Here is an 18,063-nt window from a genome sequence, read left to right as displayed (position 1 = left end):
AAGTAAGGAAAACCTGAATCTTGAAAAAATTGCATTATGATGGACTGTCACGTACTTCCTGGAAAAATATATGTTTAAGTTTGTCTACTCTGAGTTACATTTTGAAAAACAAAATATTTTTTCAACAGTGGAAATCTTGTCATAAATAAAGTCTTTTCATTTGGACTGCTGAGCAGAGTCTAGAAGAGCACCTAATATCTTACACAAAAGCATCCTTCCTCATGATTGCAGCTATTAGAAAATAAAAAGCAGAATAGAATGAGTATCCATTAATCTAAACCAATAAAAACCTTTTATACAAAGCTAGTTATCCACAGAACACTAAGTTGCATATAGATCTGAAAGTAGTCTACTACTGAAAATACTAAAATTTTATTTACCAAGGAAATTGACATGCTGCATGGCGCTACATGAAGTAATTAGCTTCATTTTTTGAAGAACATCTAAGACTAGGAAAAAAAAAAAAAAAAAAAATCAAGAAAAGAGAAAAATATTGTGATCTATGGAGAGCCTTCTGGTTACAAATTCAAACTTCACATTCTTGTAAATTTCACTCTCTGAAATCTCTGTGAAGAAACCTGCATGGCTTAGACCAAGTAGAGTTTTAAAAATTTGGAGCAATACTGCAGCAACCCAACTGTGATGAACTTTCCCAAATACTTTAACAGCCTAAAGGAAGTTCATAAACATACAGCCAAAAATCCCACCCACCTAACACAAAAGCAGATACTGCCTTTGAAAAGTAAACACCAAAGACTTCTCAATACTATCTGCCAAGGAAACTGAAGAAACCAGTCGCCTCCACACCTATGCATAGCTTTTCCAAGTGATTTATTCCACAAAGTTAGGAGTTACACATACACAATTGCAAAATAGAAAACCTAAGCAGTCTAACAATTACCAATTCCACCTGTGTTCTCTGAAAACAGAAGTATCTTCAGATGACAAGAGTCATCAGTTGTGGTGATACAGGACATAGCACCACTGCACTCCAGAGGGGTTCCCAAACAGCGTCCTTTACATCCTACGTCTAGAAGAGGCTATTCTGCCTACACAGAGTCTCTCAAGGCAACAAAAACATTCTGAAGAAAAAAGGAGGTTGAGGTAGAGAATATGTGAGAGGCAGAGGGGTTTGGAGGAGGAACAAAGGAAAACAACCTTAAGATTCCAGTCTAAGGAATACTGTACAAGAATGCCATAACATGTTATTTTGTGCATAAATTAGAAACATCTTTTCCATGGCGTATTTAAAAAAAAAAAAAAGAGCACCTGTTATAGTACAGTCAAAACTCAATTTTTTTTTTTCCCCAAAGTAAGGAGTGAACTCAGATAGACAACTGAATAGACTATTGCTATGGTCACACTGAAGTTCACTATGGGTCACAGACAAAAAATCTAGTCAAATATAATAAACTGGCATTTTCATTTATCACATCTTGAAGTGCTTCATAGCCAAAAATTACACATGTGGAGAGAGAAAACTACATAAATGTATACAAAAGTAAAAATTATAAAATGCATTCATAATGCATCATTTGTCCCCAAGACAGTAAAGCTATTATGCTTTTAGCAGCAGAAGTGCAAGCTGTCAATGAACTTTGAACAAAAATTATACCTTTACAGAAGCAGAAAGGAAAAACAAACAAAAACAAACAGCAAGGAAGACCAGCACCTCGCATAGAGACAAAAAGAGAGGATGGGGTAGAAATGAGTTACTTAAAAGGTAGGCATAAGTAAGTTTTTTCTAGAAAACAGAAGCTTAGATTACTAATTTCACACCTTATCTGAAATCCAGTTCTAGCATTACCCAATGGATATGCTAGATTATTCAACACAGTCATCATTATTAGATATGCATTTTCACCAGCAATAAACAACAGCCTGCATGCTGTGCTCATCAAAACCCGCAGCAGTGGAGGTGACCTACTGTTGCTGTCACCACTGCTGAAACACCATCCACCACCTCACTGTGCTCACATCCATTGTTTGGTCTCCACAAACATTCAGCAAGCACAGATGAATGTTAGTGGATGCCATTTTTTTCATGGAGGTATTCAATTGCACGCGCCACATTTCCATGTCAGACACCATTTTGTCAGACTGCCCCTCTGCTACCATCTGTCACACAGTAACAAAATGTAATGGAATACAGGTGAGATGGTTCAACCTCTACTGCCATACCACCACCATCTGCCTCTGATGTCATGGGCCAGCATAATAAAATAGGCAGCATTACTTTCAGAGTAGCCCTCATATACATTACTACGTAATATAGTTAATAAGTATCAAAACTGATTCTAATTTAATATTTTCATTAAAGCAGTAAAAAAAAAGAGCAATAAAAATATAAAACTAGTGGGATATTTGACCTTGGTTCTATGAAACTAATACATATACCAGGCTGCTCTGATGGAAGCGTTCGCAACTCTCACTGTGCTCAGAGACTTATGAAACTTCTCCTGTGCTTCATCCTTGACAACAGTTGCTCAAAAATTTCTTTATTGACAAAAATCAATGACATAAATAAGGTACGACTGTGGATCGAGGGATATTTTTCTCTTACAAAAGTCTGGTACTGAGACATAGTCAGATTTTGGAGTTGAACATCTGATTGCAACCCTGTAAATACATTTTAAAATAGAATGCATGTCAAATGAAAATGTAGTTGCAAATATACCAAAAATTGGTGTTTTTTGTTTGTTCGTTTTGCAATCTTGAAACCTATTCGTAAATTCCTCTACAAGAAGGGAAGGCTGCATATTTTTCACTGTTCACAGAACTGTGCTTAGCCAATGCATCAATATGCATAAAATTATTTGCCACAACTAGAGCTGGCACTGCCCTGGTTGGAGCTCAGACAGCATTAATAGTGCACTGATGGTTTTGTTGTTGCTGAGCAATGGGTGCATGCCCAAAGCTGAGCCACCACCATGATGGTATGGAATGGCCACAGCATGGACTGTGCCAGGCTGCAGGTTGGATATGCATGGTCTGAAACATAAAGAAGGCTATTTTGGAACCATAATGCACCCAATCTGCACTTCGTACATAACTTCTCTCAAAACTTTCTTAGTTTCTCTTTCTCCGTTAACCAAATCCACAAAGTCACTTCCTGAATTAGACTGTTACTATTTAGTGTGTTAATGTGCCAAGAAAAAAGTGGCTTGAGGAATCTCAATACCACTCCGGCGCATACTTCTAGTTGATGTGCTGCACTGGTCTGACAGCAGCAAACAAAAATACAGCCCTGAATATTTGAATATCTGCATTAAATGAGCTACAAAAAAATCTCTTGGTTGTATCACAGGTGCCATTTGAAAACAATATAGTCAGTCTATGCTATTGAGCAGTGAAATTACAATAAAAGATGTACATCACATTTGGCTTGCAGTCCCCAAATTTGAAAGCAGCCATTTGACCACCTGCTTATGCTCAAAACCAAGAAATATATAGCTCCTTGCAAGGGCAGGAGAGAAAAAGGTTGGCTTTGCTGATGTCCCAATCTGGAAGAAAAAAATCAAGAGGTTTTTTTCCTCCCTCCTCAAGAAAGCCCCAGGATAATAACAGCATAAATATTATGCCTGCCTTCTGGCCTATTCTCCATTTTCAAGTAGGTACACTTTGATCTTTACCTAGATAGGACAGCCTTGTTCCTCCCTTCCCAGCAGGAGACTCTCCAACCATCAGCTGCAAAAAGCTGCAGCAAATCCATCAGTGAAGAGGTTGGCAGCACACGTGCCCAGGTGACCCTCAGTGCTCTGACAGCTGCCTTCTCAAACTCGTTCACAGCATAACAATTCCCACCACAAACACATTTAGTGCACTGACCCTATTGCACAGGCTGACAGGTTCTGCAAACCTTCCCAGCTACAAAAATAACCCTTGCACAAAACCTTGCATCACACAATCATCCTTAGAAATCCCACTTTCACACTGTCACTGTATACTTGTAACAAAGCTTAAAGGTAAATATCTTTAAGAGCTCTTCAAACTCACATAACTATAGCTTCATAGTGTCATTAGGCTGTACCATATCTAATAATACTTCGATCCTGCTAATTGCTTAAGGGTCTTAAAAGCAGTAGTATCCATTTAGTCCAATTCGAGCGTTAAGATCTTTGGAAGATTACTTAAGAGAGCTCTGTCATATACCTTTTTTTTTTTTTTTTTTTTTTTTTTTTTTTTTTTTTGTTCCTCTCAATTGAATCTTTGAATCCAATACTATATTTGGCTGGAGTTGTATACGATGTCCTCTCAGGTGAAATGCTGCCATCAAGAACAGACATGAAGGGGGAGGCAGATACAAAAACCTCATGAGAGAACATCCTTCCAGCCTGGACTACAATATACAGGACTGGCACTCATAAGGCAAATAACATTGGGAAAGAAAAAAGATTGAGGAAAACAGTAGGAATTTTACTAAGCCATAATCATTCAGTTTCTTGAATCAATATAATTTTCAAACTAAATTCTGCTAAGATATCACTAGTGCTATACTCAGATTATTACCTTAGTTCTGTTTAGGCAACTTTCTTCTATCCCACAAGGGATTGAAAAGGCTCTCCCAAGAAGAAAACCTCTCTGCAAACACAAGCCATAACCTCCGCACTTCCCATAATGGCAGCATCACTGAACCTGAAAGGATGCAGAGGTTCCCTGGATGCTGCACAAGTGGCATGCAACTCCCTGGAAAGTCCTTTCCCTTCCTTCTTCTTCTTCTGTGAATCTATACCTGCTTTCTACTAAATCATTACAGCTATTCTCAGTACATACTAATTTTAAACACACACACATACTGTGCAAGACCTGTGGCCAACTCCATGCCAGTTAGTAACTTGTACTGCTTTAAGATCTATTGTAAAGTCTCACTTCACTTCATGGAAATTAAGAGCTACCTTACTCCATCAAACAGGCAAAAGCCCTAAACCAATGGTCTGTGTACTCTAGGTTAGAAAGCAAACATAAGTCAACTCCAGCCTGGAAATATATGAAGCAGATTACTTCGGTAACAAAAAAATAACAAGGTCACAAAATAGCTGAGGTGGGCAGGGAGCCTTGAAGCTCACCTGGTCCAATCCCTGCTCCAGCAGGGACATTCAGAGCACAGAGGCCAGCATTACGTTCAGGCGGCTTTTGAACATCTCCAAGGAAATACTGCAATGCCTCTGGGCAACTTGTGCCAGTGATCTGTCACTGGAACAGCACAGAAGCATTTCCTAGTGGGACCCATTTACCACACTATCATAATTTAGGTTATTAGTGAAGCTTGGTAAGATTCACTACAGAAGGGTTGTGCTTCTAAAAGGAAATGTTCTGCAGCTACTGTTGTTGCCTCATATTCATCATAAAGATCCACAGTCACACCACTAAGTCCTCAATTCATGTGGCTTCTCACCCATTATCTATTTCTTTGCATTTATTTTCATTTTGACTACAATTGGAGCATAGAACAACTAGGGTGAGTCTTTGTCAGAGAAAAAAAATCATGAAAGAATTACACATCCTAAAATTGATGGATACTTTTCATGTTTATGCAATGTTCACATAGCTACAGCAAAGAAAAAACAGACTACATTTTGAGGGCAATATGAACAGTATAAATAGCACAAGAAAAATCTGCAGCCATCTGATAAAAGAAGGGAAATTAAATAGGTTGAAAATTAAACTAATCCTGCACAAAACAGAATTCAACAATTTACTTGATCAAGTTCTTCAAAGTAGTTTCAAACAGCAAGTGCTTATATGCTAGTACGAAGGCTCAGGATTTGTATATTTCATTTACATTTTCATGTGTCTGAAATGTGAGTGATATAGCTCTGCCAACTAAGATATTCTTATTCCATTAGGTCATATTTTCATGAAAACCAAATAAAAAAAGACAGTATTTGCATGTTATTCTAATCTACCTTTCTTATACTGATACCTAAACATACACACACACACAAAAAAAAAAAACCTTCAAAACTGACCAGGAATTATGCAGAAATATTTTTATTGCAAGTGAGTTAGCATATCTGCTAACTCTGATGGATAGAAGGAATTAGCTTCACATTCATAAACTTAAAAACCATGCTACACTGAAGATCAAACACATACTTACAACAACCACATTTCCTCAGGCAGTAGCCCAAATCAGATTGTTATTGACTCCTGGAGCCAAACACAGGTTGGACTAATCTCTAGTGCAGCTTCTAGATGCCCTGGGTTTGTGACATATAATTATTTACAATAGAAGTAGAAAGATTCTTCCCTCTCTATAAACGCTTTACCATTTCAAATCTCAGCTTTGAGTAAGCTTGTCATAGAGTTGAAGGAAAGATTATTGGTAACTGAAAGCAAAAAAAAATAAAAAGCCAGACTTAAGCAACAAAAGAAAAATTCTTTAAACACGCTTTAACAGAAAAGTTATTCTGAAGCCACAGTGTTTCTGACACGTACACTGGAAAGAAGCAGTCATAAACCATCTTTCTTATTCCTCATCCCCTCTCTAAATGCTCTGAATTAAGTGTAATTCTTTTTGATTACCACCACCTTAGTGCTTTTGCTTCCCAATCCCATCAGAGCTGTTACACAGATTGCAGAAGGGAAGAGGTTCACAAGAGATGTGTGATGTGAAAGGCTGAATAGTGCAGGCCCATAAGCAGGCAGCAGACAGGCTGGATTTCCTACATTTCTGAGAAATTTGTCATTATAAGACCTCCTATAAAGAAGCTCTGAACTTTACTAAATAGAGGACATATTCCATTCTACAAGAAAGATTTAAGTTTTGTTAATCTTTAAGTACAACCTACACATAAAACAGTGGCGTATTACCAGACTTCAGTAGATTTAACTTGTGGTGTAGGTCAGTGCTACACATCAGCTCTTATATGAGAGGAAAACCACACAGATTTTCTTCTAAGACAGACCTATTTGTGTAGTCAGCATTACAGAGCATGCACTTCAGTATGCTCTGTAATGCACTTCAGTATGCTCTATCTATCAGTAGATACGCTTCCAGAACACTTTCCATAAGCATTTTAGTAATGAAAAAAATGCATGTAATCATATATTTATGGTTACTTTATATTACTGAATAGATGTAGAATGAAGACTTTGCTCTGTAAGTTGCAGAAGAAATACAGGCTCTCCTATTAGTGCTGTAACAGCAATAGGAGTAGGGCAGTTGTTGCTAGAGAGAACAGCTGAGTAAAACCTTATTGTGGGAAGGAATAATGCTCTCATCAACCTGTCTACCTTACTGGGTGTTTCCCTTACAACTTGTAGGAACTGCAATATGAGACTGTATTCTTCCATTACAATCAATAGGTTCATAAGGTAGAGTCCAGGAAGAGGCTCCATCCTTATAGCCAAAATCACAGAACTGCAGTAGTTAGAAGGGTCCTCTAGAGACCACCTAGCCCAACCCCCTGCTGAAAGCTGGTTCCTACAGCAGATCACGCAAGGAGACATCCAGGCAGGTCCTGAATATCTCCAGAGAAAGAAACTCCACCACCTTTCTGTGTTGCCTGTTCCAGCACTCTGCCACCATCGCTCTTCCTCATGACGGTATGGAACTTCCTCTGTTGCAGTTTTTGCCTTGTCGTGTGGCTTCCCACCCTTGGAATCAGCTCTAAGGATATGGGTTAATCTGTCATGGAGGACAGGCACAGAGAGAGGGAAACAGCAAGAGACACCTACATACACCATATTGCTTTGCAGTTAGATATAACTGCGTACAATTCACAACTTCTTATGAAGTTCTATGCTCTACCCTCAGAAGGCCATTTGGAAAGGAAAAAAAAAAAAAAGAAAAATAAATTCTGAAATGGGAAAAACTGCTAGAACCTACAGGAGACTACTGGCAAGTTATCGGCCCAGCATAAAAAAAAAAAAAAAAAAAAAAAAAAAGGCTGCTAGAGAAGCAGACAAGAAGCTAACAAGGAAGGAAGGAAGCAGGAGACCCGGCAGCCCGGTTAAGCACGTCTGCCCAGGGCACGCCGGGTACACCGCCACGCAGCGCGGCGGAGGCGCAGCCTCCAGCCCGCCGGCGGCCTACGGAGCGGCACGGCGGCTCCCGCAGCTGCCGACAGCGAACCGACCCTCCGCCGCCCGCACCCACCTGGAACTCCAGCCCGTAGATCACCGGCGCGTCGTCCTCCATGCCGGCACGCAACGCCCGCCTCTCCCCGCCGCTTCTTTCTGGCCCTCGGCGCTGCCCGTCGGCCGCTTCCCGGAGCGGACCCGGCGCAGCCGCACTGCCGCCCAGCGCAGGCGCAGTGGAGAAAGGCAGCGGAGGCGGCGGCGGGCTAAGGGAGCCGGGCTGGACGGTGAGACGGCCGTGGGGCGCGGGCCTGCAGGAGGACGCAGACGCCGAGGAGGAGGGTATGTGCCGGTACGTGCGGGTACGTGTCCGCGGCGCTGCGTTGCGCCGATGAAGGCAGCGGGGTGGCCGCGCCCACTTTGCAGCGCCGGGGGGACCCCGCGGAGGCCCCGAACCGGGAGGGGAGGAAGCAGCGCTCCGCGGTAGCGGTGGTGATGGCCGGGCTGAGCCTCTCGCTTCCTGCCTGCCTGCGCCGGATTAGTCCTTGCGGCTGTCCTGCTGTGTGTGCTTAGGTGGAGGCATCTGCCAGCGAATCCCAGCGGTTGGGGCTTGCTCAGAACGCCGCGGGCTGAAGAGAGCCTTTTTGTGATTTTTGTTCCGTGGGCAGATCTTGAAGGAAGAATGTCAGATGGTGAAATGACTGTGCTTTTAAAGCGAGAATTACAGTGTTCGTTTGATACATAGTTATTTGGAGTGACGAAACTAATTCCTGCGTGTGGTTTCTCCCTTCAGCTGCCATGGAGAATAGTGCGAGCAATGCTAAGGATGCTCGGAGCACCTTGGATGAAGAGGACAGAGGAAATACAACTCAGCAGAAAACTCAGGAAGAAATCCTCTTTCACGAGGAAACCATTGATCTTGGTGGTGATGAGTCTGAAGGGAATGAAACGGTATCAGAAGATTCAAATAACTTTATAGATAAGCTTAATGAACAAATGATGGAGAGTGTCATTATTTCAGACTCTCCAAACAACAGTGAAGATGACACCGGTGAACTTGGTTGTCTGCAGGAGATTGTAGAGCAAATGGAAGCGAAGGATAACCAAAATACTCAAGCGGAAGTGGGTAAAGAAGAGCTTTTAAGTAATGAGAGTGAAACTGAACATGAAGAGACTCCCAAAGATATCTCTGAGATTGGAACTGATGATCAGGCATCTTTAAAGGAAGAGTCAATTCAGGAAACAGAGAAAGATGAACCAAAGTTGGGAAACAACATTCCCGTTGAAGCAAAGCCAAATGGTACTGATGAAAGCAAACCAGATGACCAGATATCATCACCCAGTACTAGCAGCAGACCATCTGCTGAGGCTGAGCCTATCCCTGTGTGTACTATTTTCAGCCAAGCAAACAATGCTAACGCTCAGCCACAGTTGTTCCTGCCTGATGGCTTCGAGCCTCAGATGGTGAAATCTCCTAGTTTCAGTAGTATCATTGAGACTCCAGTGAAGTCTAATCCACAGGTGGTTCAGCCCAGTCCTAGTCTAAGCAAGTTCTTTGGTGATACTGTTAACACTAATACTTTAGCTTCAGATTTTTTTGACTCATTTACTACATCCAATTTTATTTCTGTCAGTAATCCCAACGCGAGCTCTTCAGTTCCAGAACAGATGTCCTCTCTGTCAAATGGTGGAGAAAGTTCCTGTGCTCAGACCAACCCTACTTTCTCTGTAGGAAATGGGAGACCTGAAGGAAGTGGTCCTCAAGCATCCCTAGAAACAACGCAGTCCCCCAAACCATTCTCACAAATCCAGGCTGTATTTGCTGGGAGTGATGACCCATTTGCCACAGCCTTAAATATGAGTGAACTAGACAGAAGAAATGATGCATGGCTTCCCAGTGAGGAAACCAGAAATGTTCTCATCTCAGTTGCCACACAACAATACAGTACTGTATTCATAGACAAAGAGAATCTCACCATGCCTGGATTAAAATTTGATAATATCCAGGTAAGAGTCTGTGGTTGTACTTTGGTTGTTCGTTGTATTTTAGAAATACTGAATAAGAGCTCTCCAAGAATGCGTTTAGTGTAGTGCTTTGTTGCCAGCTGCCCTCTTGTACTACTCCCATCCTCACTAGAAAATTTAATTTACTGCCTACTAGTGCCTGTAAGGGCTAAAACATAAGCTGAGTTAAATTTGTTTGAGATATTGGAAACCAGTATTGACAGCGTACATAAAATCCAAAGCTGGATCCAGGTATAAATCTACGTGTACAAAAGCATGTAAGTGGAAAGAAGACATTACAGTATGTCAGTGTAACACATTTCTATGGTAAGACCTGATGCAAAATCAGCAAGGGGATCAGAGGGGCTCCCTTCTGCTTTTTTTGTTATTATTTATAAGCAAACATGTCAGCGTAGTCCAGCTGTGAGGTTCTCTATGACTACATGAACTGCATCACATCTAGTTACTGGTTTTCAGTGGCCTAACTGTTCTCTTTCACAGGCCAGACATCCCTTGGTTTGCTGTCATTGTTCTGTATTATTGTCGGGCTTTGAATTAATTGCATATTTAATTGAAACTATAATTATGAAGTACTCAAGATGCCAGCTAAAGCATTTTGGAGGCATGTTTTTAATGTTAAATCAGTTTCCAATAACATGCATTAAAGTTTTGGTATGAGTATGCATTTGTAAACAGGAGGGATTCCAAATTTTAAAAGGGGCAGAAAGAGACAGGACAAAGGGGAATGGTTTTAAACTAATAGAGAGATTTAAATTAGATGTTAGGAGGAAATGTTTCATTCCATGGGTGGTCAGGCACTGGTACAGCTGCCCAGAGAGGCTGTGGGTGCCCCAACCCTGGAGGCCTTCAAGGACAGGTTGGATGGGGCCCTGGGCATCCTGAGCTGGTGAGTGGCAACCCTGCCCATGGCAGGGGATTTTTAACTGGGTGGTCTTTAAGTTCCCTTCTAACCCATGCCATTCTATGAATTAAACATATTTGAGTTTCATGATTAGCTTCTGAAATCTCCAAAAGTAGTACACAGAACTGCAGTGGTCTTGGGCTGCAGTTAGGGAGATGCTGAGAAATAGCTGAGCAGAACTAGAATGTGAAATTGAGGCACAAAAGTACCACATACAGAATTACTCAGTTTATTGCTAGCAAAGCTGGAAGTAGACCATGTATTTGGACTTGTCTTCCTCCTAGCTGCTCCATTGTGCAAAATGTAGAGTTAATGTTTCTGACTTCAGAAATCTGTATGTTAAATGTCTGTCTCAGCTAGTCTCATTTCTTCAAATTACTGATCTGCTTCAATAGCCTAAATTCTCTAATTCCAACAGTTATATATTGTTACTGTGTGGTTCTTTTGGAATTAAAAATACTTGTTTAATTGGTTCTGTGATATTTTTTTTTCTTCTACTTTTTTTTTTTTTCGTGGTGGATATTTAAAGTCAGTTGTTTGTGTGCCACTTTATCTGTTATAAATATCAGGTAAAACTTTGCTTTGTAATATTTCTGAAAGGCATTATGTAAATTATGTGAAAGGTATACTGTGCATGTGTATATATAGAGAGAGTTATGCACCAGCCCTTTGTTGCCAGCTCTGAAGGGCATGTGTATATGTATAGTTAATGTAGTGATTTGAAGGATCTGAAGGAAACAAATAAGCTTGGGTATTTTCGTGCTAATTGGAACCTAAACATTAGAAAAAAGAATCTAACCAAGAACGCATAGTAAATCTAGGAATTTTCACTCAAGTACTGCAAATATCTATACATTTGTGTTCATTTCACGCAGAAAGTACTGGAAGGTGAGTGTTTCTCAAGTGACAAAGATATGTTGCTTGCCTTCGTTTCGATATTTTGTTTTACCAAAATAATGTTTAAAAGCATCTCATTGTGTTTCTTCTGTTTTTTCTGCCATGAACACAAAGGGAGATGCAGTAAAAGACTTAATGCTCCGCTTCCTAGGGGAGCAAGCTGCAGTGAAGAGACAAGTTCTAAATGCCAACTCTGTTGAACAGTCATTTGTAGGCTTGAAACAGCTAATTGTAAGTACAAGTGTTCATAATTTAATATATATTAAATGTCATGCTTCCCTCAACATTACTGATAGCTAATGAGTGTGAGAAGGAAATTAAAAAGTGTATATTAATCTGTTTGTGGTCCTGCAGAAGTACTAACCAAAGTGCAGTAATTTTCTTAATGGGAATGAAACTGGTATTTAAATACTGGTATTAATGGATGTAGTAATTTTTTTTTGTATGCGAAAGTTAGAAACAAGGCAATTTTAAGATACTGTGAGTTTTGTCAGCTGTTAATGTTTACACAGTGTAAACGGTTTCAAAATAGATTTTAATAGCTTTTTTGTTCATTTCCATATGCATTCTTGATGTTTTTGCAGTAGTGTTTTGCAGAAGGTTAAGATGTACCATTAATGTGGTAAGCAAAGCTGAATTGGTAGTTTCAACTGCTTTTATTTTTTATTTCAAAGCAGGAAAACTACACTAAAATGCTTCCAAATGAAGGTTTATTTTTCTGTAGAGAAAGGTTCTTTCAGACCTTTAAGTAGCTGCATCCAGCAGCCTCATGAGCTTTGCCTTGTTCTTTCAACTACTGGGTTCCATGTGAAACTCATCACTATTAAATGGCTGAGCTGAACTTAATCTCTTGATGTCAAAATGTTTCAGGCTTATTTTATTTCTGAAAAAAATGAATGAAAAATTACTGAGGAAAAGCACTTAATCATTGTGTTATAACAATTTGTATTTAGCATTTAACATTTCATAGTTTAGTTGCATTACATTACATGTAAAAGCTTTAAAGAAGACTTTGTCACGTTTAGAAGATTCTAGGTAGTCTCTTCAAACGAATTCAGAGTTAATTCTTGAAACTAAACCTGGAAAAACATACTGTGGTCTCCATCATAGAGATGATTTTTCTGTCTCTCTCCATGTTCTGCTTAACTGGAGAGTTTAGAGGGAAAAAAAATGTCATTAAGAAATCTTGTCTCCATCCGTGCCAGAGAAGGAAAGGGCTTTTTTCCCCACTTTTGCTCTTTTGTTAGAGTCAGTTTGATATACAGGGAGAAACAAATCTTTCTCTATTTGGCCCAGTAGTTTTGTCCACGCAAATTGTTTTGTGCTGCAAACTATCTTATACCTTAAGTACAGTGCTGCCGTGGGTATCATTTTAGCTTTGAGTGTGCACTTAAGCTTCATAAAGCATTATTATGACTTTGGAATTAAAGCAGAGTGTACAGGAAGCATTGTGCTGCTGTCACATCTTTTACTACCTGCAGCAGATCTCTGTTAAAATTTATCTCATTTGACAGTGTTTTCTTTTTGTTTTGTAAAATTGAAACCAGCCATTCTGCCAGAAGTCAATGTTCTTCAGTTTTCTGGGCTTCCAACTGTTAGCTGATGGCTGAGTGTGGAATACAATGAATTCTCAGTTTTGTTTGTAGAACTTTGTTTTTTATTATAAGAATTAATTTGGTTTATTTGTTCCTTGCTAATATGACTGTGTTGTTGTTTTCTTTTTTTGTTTTTGTTTTCTGAAATTCTTAATGTAGAAAACTTATTTTCGTTTGGCAGCAGTCTGAACAGTAATAAGTATTTTGAACTTTCTTAGAACCATTAAAATTCTGTAATAGATTATATTACCTAGAAAGCTGAATGCCAGGCCAAAATAAGTATAAGAAGTGCTTCTTTAGCAACCACCAATTTTATTGTCTTTGAGCGAATTCCTGACAAAACATATTCAGGGAATGTTATGTTTTCATATAAAGGGCCACTTACAGGGAATATTCTAATTAACATCTGGATAAAATCTGGAGCTTGAGTTCAGTCTGTTGCAATTTGGAATACTGCTACGCAGTTCCCACAAAAACAGGATTCTTCCTTACCTGTTTAGTATCCATATGAATTACACATCAACGTAGAAATTAATGAGATCACTTCTGTCGTATAATTTAATTCCTTTCTGCAATGGACAACCATGCAGTAAGGTCTGTTTCAGAGGGGTCCACACACAGAAAGGAGAAAAATAGACTTATGTGTGAGTATGGAGCTAAATTCTATCCTATTATTTAAATGTGTACATGTGAGCTAGTGTCTCAACTCTGAAGTCAAAAGAGATCAAATCAATACAGTTACTGGAAACACCTAAACTTAGATGTGTAAATGTGGAGTCCCATGTAACACGCCCAAGAACTGTACGAAGATGCTGTAAAAAGACACCAGTAGCCACTGGAACTAAAAGTAAATGCTGAGTCCTTTTAGATTTGCTAGGTTAAAATGCCCCAGTGACTGCATTCACTCAGAGTTGTAATGATTGTGACTTCTGTTTCATGTTGCTTTTTAAATTATTTTGTTGATGTTTCCTTCCTCTCTACTGTTACTTTGTATGGAGAGACAGCAGTGACATTTCTATTTCTCAGATTTTTTTAAATCTTATTTTTAAAGGCAAAATTTTCTGATTTCTGCTAGTTATCCCATAATAGGTACACTGGCTCAACCATCCTACAGCTCTTCTTGGTATCTCTTTCTATTGAATCTAGCACTGTCTCACTGTGACTGTCTAGAGCTCAGAGCAGTATACTGTACATGTTCACGTACATGTTTTTTACATGTTAATAACTATGTTTTACCTCTTCTATTATTCTGATACCATAAACTATGTGATCCTTGAGTAGTGATATCCTTCTTTATATTGACAATACTTTCTGTATTGTATCTGCAAATAGAGATACCAGCTCCATTCAGCAGGATCACAAGAGAGTACCTCAGATTGATTCCAGTGTACATCGTGTAATGTATACATAATTTCTTAACCTTCCATATGAAAGTTCTAATAAAAAATTTCTACAAGTTAAAAGACAAATTTGTGGAAACAATGAAATTAGTGTTTGCAGCAAAGAATGTTGATGACTGAGATTGTTTTGGGTGGATCATAATATAAACTGCGAAAGTTGCTTTAAGGACAGCTAGTTGTCAGATGATGAATGCAACCTAGAAGATAGTTGGCTGAATTGCCAAAGGTGCACCAACAACAGCAGTGTTGTTTCTGAGGCAGATAGCTGTTCACCACCAACTGAGCTCCATTTGTAAAATCGGACTAGCAAAAGTGTTTGTTTGGTATGAATCTGGTTTCTGGTTGTTTGGGTGAGATTTGTACCCACTGCTGTATAGCTGCTTTGTTGAACAATTACACTTTGACAATTTAACAGATAACTGAAAACGTGCTCCTAGTAGAGTTATGGTAGAGATGATGTGCACTTGAAGCAGTTTTGCAACTCTGAGGCTTTAAAGGGCTGCAGGTGAAAAAAGAAAATAAGAGTTTTTAATTCCTGAAATGTTTTATTAATTTGGTATAGGAAAAGGCATTTACCTCTGACAGAAGCCCATGTAGTAGCCTGTCTTTACAGCCTTGCTTTGTTTTGCACCAGCAAATAAAAATTATGCATACGAAAGCAAGTTGTGATTATGCCAGTTCTTATTCCATATTTTACAATAAGTTTTTTACCCTCGTTTGAACAAATAGCATGGTGTTTCTTACTAGAGACCTTTCTGATATTTTGAGCTATAAGGTGTTTGCACTAAACAAACCTAAAATAAAACCTGTGCATTTTGCTGCAATAAATATGCAATGATTGCTCTAAGTATGCAATAATTTCTTCAAGTTGCTAGACCAGGAAAGGGTTACTAACTACATTTTCTTAACTGATGTGAAAGTGTTCTACCAATGTAATTTACAGGGGAGAAGAATGTCATAGCTAGTGGAGGAGGACATTTTAATCACTTTAATGCTGTTACATGTAGAGTTAATGACTCCCTTTGAGTCTATTTTCAAAGGAAAAAAAACATATAGAGTTACTTTTGCATGTGATTAATGTTGTGTTCTTGCATATATTTTCAATTATAACAAACTTAGATGCAGTAGTATGGCATACATATTTATTAAGTTAGAAATTCTCCTTAAAAATAAAGGGCTTTTGTATTCCTCTACTTCTAAATCAGTCAGTAATTTACAACGTTTTTGTAGCTGATTGAAGAAAAGATCAGAGTCTCCACAAACAGTGCAAACAGTAGCTGGGGGCTTGAGAGGATTAAGGAGGGAAGTCGAATATCTACCACTAAAAAATATCTATTTGTTGGATAAAATTTCAGTGGCTTACCTCTGACTCGCAGTTGTTTTCCTTATAGCCTGGATAATGTTATAAATTCTCTTTCTGTGTCAGGTGAGTTCACTTGTAATTGAACACATGTTCTGCAAATAACCTGTTTATATCTTCTTTCATAGTTTTACCATTTGTTCTCTCTCTTTTACACGACTTTCTTTGATTGACAGTAGAATTCCATGTGGGTATTAGTCCTTGTTGCATCACCTCAGCTTCACTGCTTTCATTCAGGAAAACAACGTACAGTATTGTATACAAAGAATAAATTAGAGTACTTCTGCAGTCATGTGCTTTCTTTGTTCAACTGGAGTTCAAAACATCAAGCAAAATTGGCCTGGAGGAGAAGGTTTCTAGGGAGCAGTTACCTGTGAGAGGGTGGTAGCTATTTGGCAGGTTTGGGATTGGGTTTTTTTTCATTTTTTTTTAATATGAATATATAAATATATTCACAAGAGAATGAAAACACAGTCTTTCACGTATAGTGAAAATTCTGATAATTAAAGTTCTTTGGACATTTAACTGAAGAGGAAAATGATAAAAAATATTTTCCTTTTTTGGCTTGGATTAGGTCATTTTACTCAATTGGAAGGTTTGTTTTCTTTTTTTTTTTTTTCCATTTCTCGTTCTAAAAACTATAATGCCTAAGTATTATTCTCGTATTTGAACTATTGTAGCATTCTAGGTAAGCTTCCATGGGAGAGCTGCACTTTGTGACCAGCAGACAACTCTAATTTTGGAATCATAAGGAATTCTGTTTCATTTTCTACCAAAGACTTCTTTTACAGTGGTCATCTGACTTTTCCTGGCTGTCTCCTACTATACAGAAAAACTGGTTTTTGTTTGTGCCCAGAATAGGATTTTTAAAATTGTAGTGTTTTAATTTCTCAGCAGTGTTCCACTATTACTTCTAGATACTAACTCTCATTTGGGAAGAAAAGTTAAGCAGTTTGAGAGTCTGTCTGCTTCTGCTCTGAGGACAATAAGAAAATGATTTGTCTCTGCAGAAGAGAAGTAGGTGATGAACATTTCTGTTTAAGACTGTTAGAAACGTGCATTGATTTTTGCTTTTGTGTAGACATTTCAGAAGCTGCTGTGCTGCTTCATGATCATGTTGTCAACCAACTTCTGCATTTCCAGTGGAACTCCATTTTTTGTCTAGGATATGACAGTGCAGGGAAAAGATGGTATTCAGTGCACTGTGATAGCTCAGCTGCACTTTGAATGAATGTGGCTGTGAAACAGGTCAGAGTATGAAACCTCCTCATAACTTTTACTTGGTGTTTTTCCATCCAGCTGGTTGCTCTGTTGGCACGTTCTCCAAACCTATGAAGCCTTAGTCTTTTTTAAACATATTATTTACATATAAACATTGTATTAGATACTTACACAGCTGCATTTGCACATACTAGGCAGAAGCCGTAGTAGGAGGATGGTGTGACAGTGCAGTGAGACTTGTATAGCTGGGCAGGATTTTGTTTAATGAAAGAAAAAATATACTTAAGAATGTCTTCTTCTGGTTTAGTCATCTGATAATACTACTTTCCCTCATACTTTGCTTCACTTTTCCCCTAATTACACCTGGAGCTTTGACAAATGACATTGTGCTTCTTAACACCAGCTCTCCTGACCATGTGTTCTTCCTGATGGGAAAATGTAGTTCCTTCAGACAAAATAAACAGTAGTGCATTTTAGGGGGTTTTGCTTATGTGTTCTTGCTACTTACTCTTTTCTTCTTCCCAGAGCAGTAAAAATTGGAGGGCAGCAGTTGATTTATGTGGACGTCTGTTAACTGCTCATGGTCAAGGCTATAAAAAAAGTGGACTACCTACAAACCATACAACAGATTCCTTGCAGGTA

At 38.9% G+C, this 18,063-nt stretch overlaps 2 protein-coding genes across 6 annotated transcripts in view; one reads left to right on the top strand and one right to left on the bottom strand.

Moving 5' to 3' along the window:
• Positions 1-8,219, bottom strand: part of EIPR1 (EARP complex and GARP complex interacting protein 1) — a 64,168-nt gene extending 55,949 nt beyond the window's left edge. For all 3 annotated transcript variants that reach the window (XR_006182441.1, XM_042892005.1, XM_042892017.1), the window contains exon 1: positions 8,102-8,219. Coding sequence is in view for 2 of the 3 variants with exons in the window: in XM_042892005.1 (XP_042747939.1) it covers positions 8,102-8,143 (42 nt within the window). In the remaining variant the exon portion in view is untranslated. The remainder of the gene's footprint in view (positions 1-8,101) is intronic.
• A 48-nt stretch (positions 8,220-8,267) lies between these two features.
• The window catches only part of TRAPPC12 (trafficking protein particle complex subunit 12), a 45,575-nt gene continuing 35,779 nt past the window's right edge, over positions 8,268-18,063 (top strand). For 2 of the 3 annotated variants that reach the window (XM_042891979.1, XM_042891995.1), the window contains exons 1-4: positions 8,268-8,364; positions 8,816-10,029; positions 11,960-12,076; positions 17,947-18,060. In XM_042891979.1, coding sequence (XP_042747913.1) covers positions 8,821-10,029; positions 11,960-12,076; positions 17,947-18,060 — 1,440 coding nt within the window. In that variant the 5' untranslated portion in view covers positions 8,268-8,364; positions 8,816-8,820. Of the gene's footprint in view, positions 8,375-8,815; positions 10,030-11,959; positions 12,077-17,946; positions 18,061-18,063 lie in introns of all 3 variants that reach the window. The other variant, XM_042891986.1, reaches the window with a different exon arrangement.

Source organism: Lagopus leucura, unplaced genomic scaffold (genome assembly GCF_019238085.1).
Source record: "Lagopus leucura isolate 7727_CA_CO unplaced genomic scaffold, USGS_WTPT01 Super-Scaffold_73, whole genome shotgun sequence".
Lineage (NCBI taxonomy): Eukaryota > Metazoa > Chordata > Aves > Galliformes > Phasianidae > Lagopus > Lagopus leucura.
This window is presented reverse-complemented; position numbering and strand designations above follow the sequence as displayed.